This window comes from Herpailurus yagouaroundi, unplaced genomic scaffold (genome assembly GCF_014898765.1).
Source record: "Herpailurus yagouaroundi ecotype Mexico unplaced genomic scaffold, PumYag 67922, whole genome shotgun sequence".
Classification (NCBI taxonomy): domain Eukaryota; kingdom Metazoa; phylum Chordata; class Mammalia; order Carnivora; family Felidae; genus Herpailurus; species Herpailurus yagouaroundi.
Window position 1 is genome coordinate 1 of NW_024420712.1, and position 3,271 is coordinate 3,271.

Genomic DNA, 3,271 nt, shown 5'->3' on the forward strand with positions numbered 1-3,271 from the left:
AAAACTTCTCTGAATGTAATATTCATCAAAAAGGCAGGCAGGATAAAAATGCAGAGACCATTAAATGTCCCTTTTATAAAAATCTATTTTTATTTAGGCAGAGAAAAACACTACAAGTTAGCATACCAAAATATTGCCCCTAATTATCTCCACATAGTGATTTTATGGGTGATTTCTACTTCATCTCTAATTCAAAGGAAGCTTTTCTTTTTATTAGAAGAAAAAAATTGTATTAGAAAAAATAGTACTTTCTTATGTAATAAAACATGGAAAATGCACATCAGAAATCATGGAAAATACACTCTTCTTAGAACCAGAAATGTATTTATCAATACCCTTTCGATTATACAGGACAAAACCACACCTCAAACAAACTTAAGCAAGAAGGTTAATGTGTTCGCCCATTTATTAACTCACCTGGTCACCAAATTCATTGATGGGCAAGAATGAAGCTGAATGCCAAAGACTGTTGGAACCAAGAAACTGGCTACTGCCAAGCTTCTATCTGTAAATCCTACATCTTTTTCCACATATGTTTTTTCAGTATCCCAGACTTGAATTTTGCCAGCAGGAAGTATGATGGCCAGCAGTTTCTCCGTATCACAGCTCAAAAAGGGATGAGCTTGTTTTCTCTCTGTTCTTGGGTCTACCATCCTGAGGAAAAGCTCAGATTTGGCCCATCTTGGTCAGAGGCTCATACCTGAAGCCTTCAACTATGGCTAAGAGATGTGTCATCAAGACTTGGTTCAGAAGCATCCTTTAAGCAAGCAGAAGTAGTCAGAGAGGTAGGATTTACATGTCACCTTCCAGTCATATGACATGGTTACGGCAAGACAAAGCTACATTTACCAGGAGAAGCAGGTTGCTGATTTGAGCAAATAACAGACTAGATGTCCACTAAAAGTAGTTATTTCTTCAGAGTACAAAGAATGACCTTTAAAATTAAGTGATACAGAAAATCTTCAGGTACTATATAGTTGGCGAATCTGTCTTATCATACATACAGACCTGACAGAAGAGCAGGCAGACAAAAGATTGGGAGGCGTAGAAATTTTTTTAAATCAGAGAGGAATCTGGCAATCCCTGCTAGCCTACTGAACATTATTTAATCAGTAAAAGAGAAACCTGGAATTTCCCCTTTAAAAACACTACTTCCAAACAAATCTTAGGACACTGAGTATAAGTGTCCTACTACTAAACTGTTTTCCAAGTATCCATCAGGGGTGTCAAAAATAATGAATGAATGACAAAAAGAGCAATGGAAATCGAAAGAAAACACAAATAAATTAGCAAGTGACATTGTAATTTCATTAATAAGGACCACTTACAAGACAATAGGAATACTGATTAACTGGTTAAGGACTATGTGTAAGGATGCATAAGGTTCAGAGTTATTTGTACTACATCTCTGAGAATGAGTCTTGGTTCTTCTTTGTTAAAATGGCTATGAACTGAAATTTCTAAATCCATGTATGCAAATCCCACATTCTTATAGAATATAATACATTCATATAAAAAAAACACCTCCCAAACTAAAACTCAGCTTGCAATGACTCAAATCCTGTAAATGCAATGGGAATAGTATTATTTCAGAAGAAGAAAAAGGAAGAACCTGGCTAGTTACAAACAAAAATGAGAACGAATCTTAAAGAACATAGGAGTTAGATAGTCTGAAACAGAGTACAAACAAAAGTCAAAAGGTAAATCTTGTGAGACCAACCAGCTCTGTCCAGACAGAAAGGTGGCCTGGCCTAAGGATCCATTATTTTTCCACTTCTGATGGCAGGCCTATCCTCAAAGGCATCACAATCTCATGTGATTATTTGAGTGTCCAGCTGACTCCTCTTACTCCGGTTCCCTCCTCATTAATGTCCTTACCATCACTTGACTTCTCATAAATTTCCCTTCACTGAATTAATCAATTAGGCTTACATGAAAGTTCAGACCACTTGCTGATCTTTCACAGCAAATTAATCAATTGACATCTTGATATACGTATATATTCCTATCTAGTATCAATTCATTTAGTGTCAATCAGCATCCCCTTATATAACGCACTCAGACACTGAAGAGACCCAATTTTGAATTCTAGACCACAGTAAATTCATCAAGGTAATGTCTCCCGAGAGACAAGCAATTGTCCTTCTCTGGGAGCTACTGTTTTTCACACCACATGCTTCCTTCAACCAAGCATAGGCAGCAACACAATCTCGCAGTTAAGATTTTTAAAGACCCTTGTTATTTTAATCTAGGACAACTCAGTGGTAGTAAGGTACTTGGAATCTGGTATTCAAACTATAGATACGTAATGTTACTTCAAGTCAATAAGGAAATTTTGTAATACTTGTGTCATTTAAGAAATCCTTCTATAAATAATAAACCGACTACACACTTTCCTCATTGCCACTTTCATCTCTTTGTTCCTGAATGTATAGATGACTGAGTTAAAAAAAGGAGTGAGAACTGCATCAAAAACAGCAAGATTTTTGTCTAGGTGTGAGGTGGGGTGAGGCCAGATATAAACAAAGATGCAAGGGCCAAAGAACAAAATCACCACCATGACATGAGTTGACAAAGTGGAGAGGGCCTTAGATGTGCCTGCTGAAGAGTGTTTCCGAACAGTGATCAGGATAGAAATGTACGAGACAATCAATATGAAGAATGATCCCAGAGATATGAACCCACTGTTGGCTATGACCATGAACTCTAGACGGTAGGTGTCTGTGCAGGCAAGTCTGATGAACCGAGGAAAGTCACAATAAAAGCTGTCTAACACATTAGGGCCACAGAATGGCAATGTTATTACAAAAACCAGTTGAATCACAGAGTGGGCCAAGCCAATTACCCAGGCAGCAACTGAAAGCAAAATACACATTTTTCGGTTCATAATAGTCAAATAGTGCAGAGGCTTGCATATGGCAACATATCTGTCAAAGGCCATGGCGATGAGCAGCACCATCTCCACGCCACCAATGACGTGGATGAAGAAGATTTGAGCGATGCAGCCACCAAAGGAGATGACCTTATGCTTTCTGAAAAGGTCATAAATCATCTTCGGAGAAATGACACAAGAAACTCCCAGGTCAATGAAGGAGAGGTTGGCCAACAGAAAGTACATGGGCGAGTGTAAGTGAGGGTCAGAAATCACAGTGAGTATTATGAGGGAGTTTCCCATCATGCTTGCCACATAAAACGTAGAGGAGAACACAAAGAGGAGAAGTTGGATCTCCCAGGAATCGGTGAGTCCCAGGAACACAAACTCTGACACCAC

The 3,271-nt window shown here is 38.4% G+C and overlaps 1 protein-coding gene across 1 annotated transcript; it reads right to left on the reverse strand.

Moving 5' to 3' along the window:
• Nucleotides 1-1,918: 1,918 nt before the first annotated feature.
• LOC121026258 (olfactory receptor 4F3/4F16/4F29-like) lies at nucleotides 1,919-3,265 on the reverse strand (the record flags this gene model as incomplete). Its single annotated transcript, XM_040469120.1, has 2 exons — nucleotides 1,919-1,957; nucleotides 2,393-3,265. Coding segments are annotated over 2 exons (912 nt in total), but the record flags the coding sequence as incomplete, so codon positions are not given.
• Between the last annotated feature and the right edge of the window lie 6 nt (nucleotides 3,266-3,271).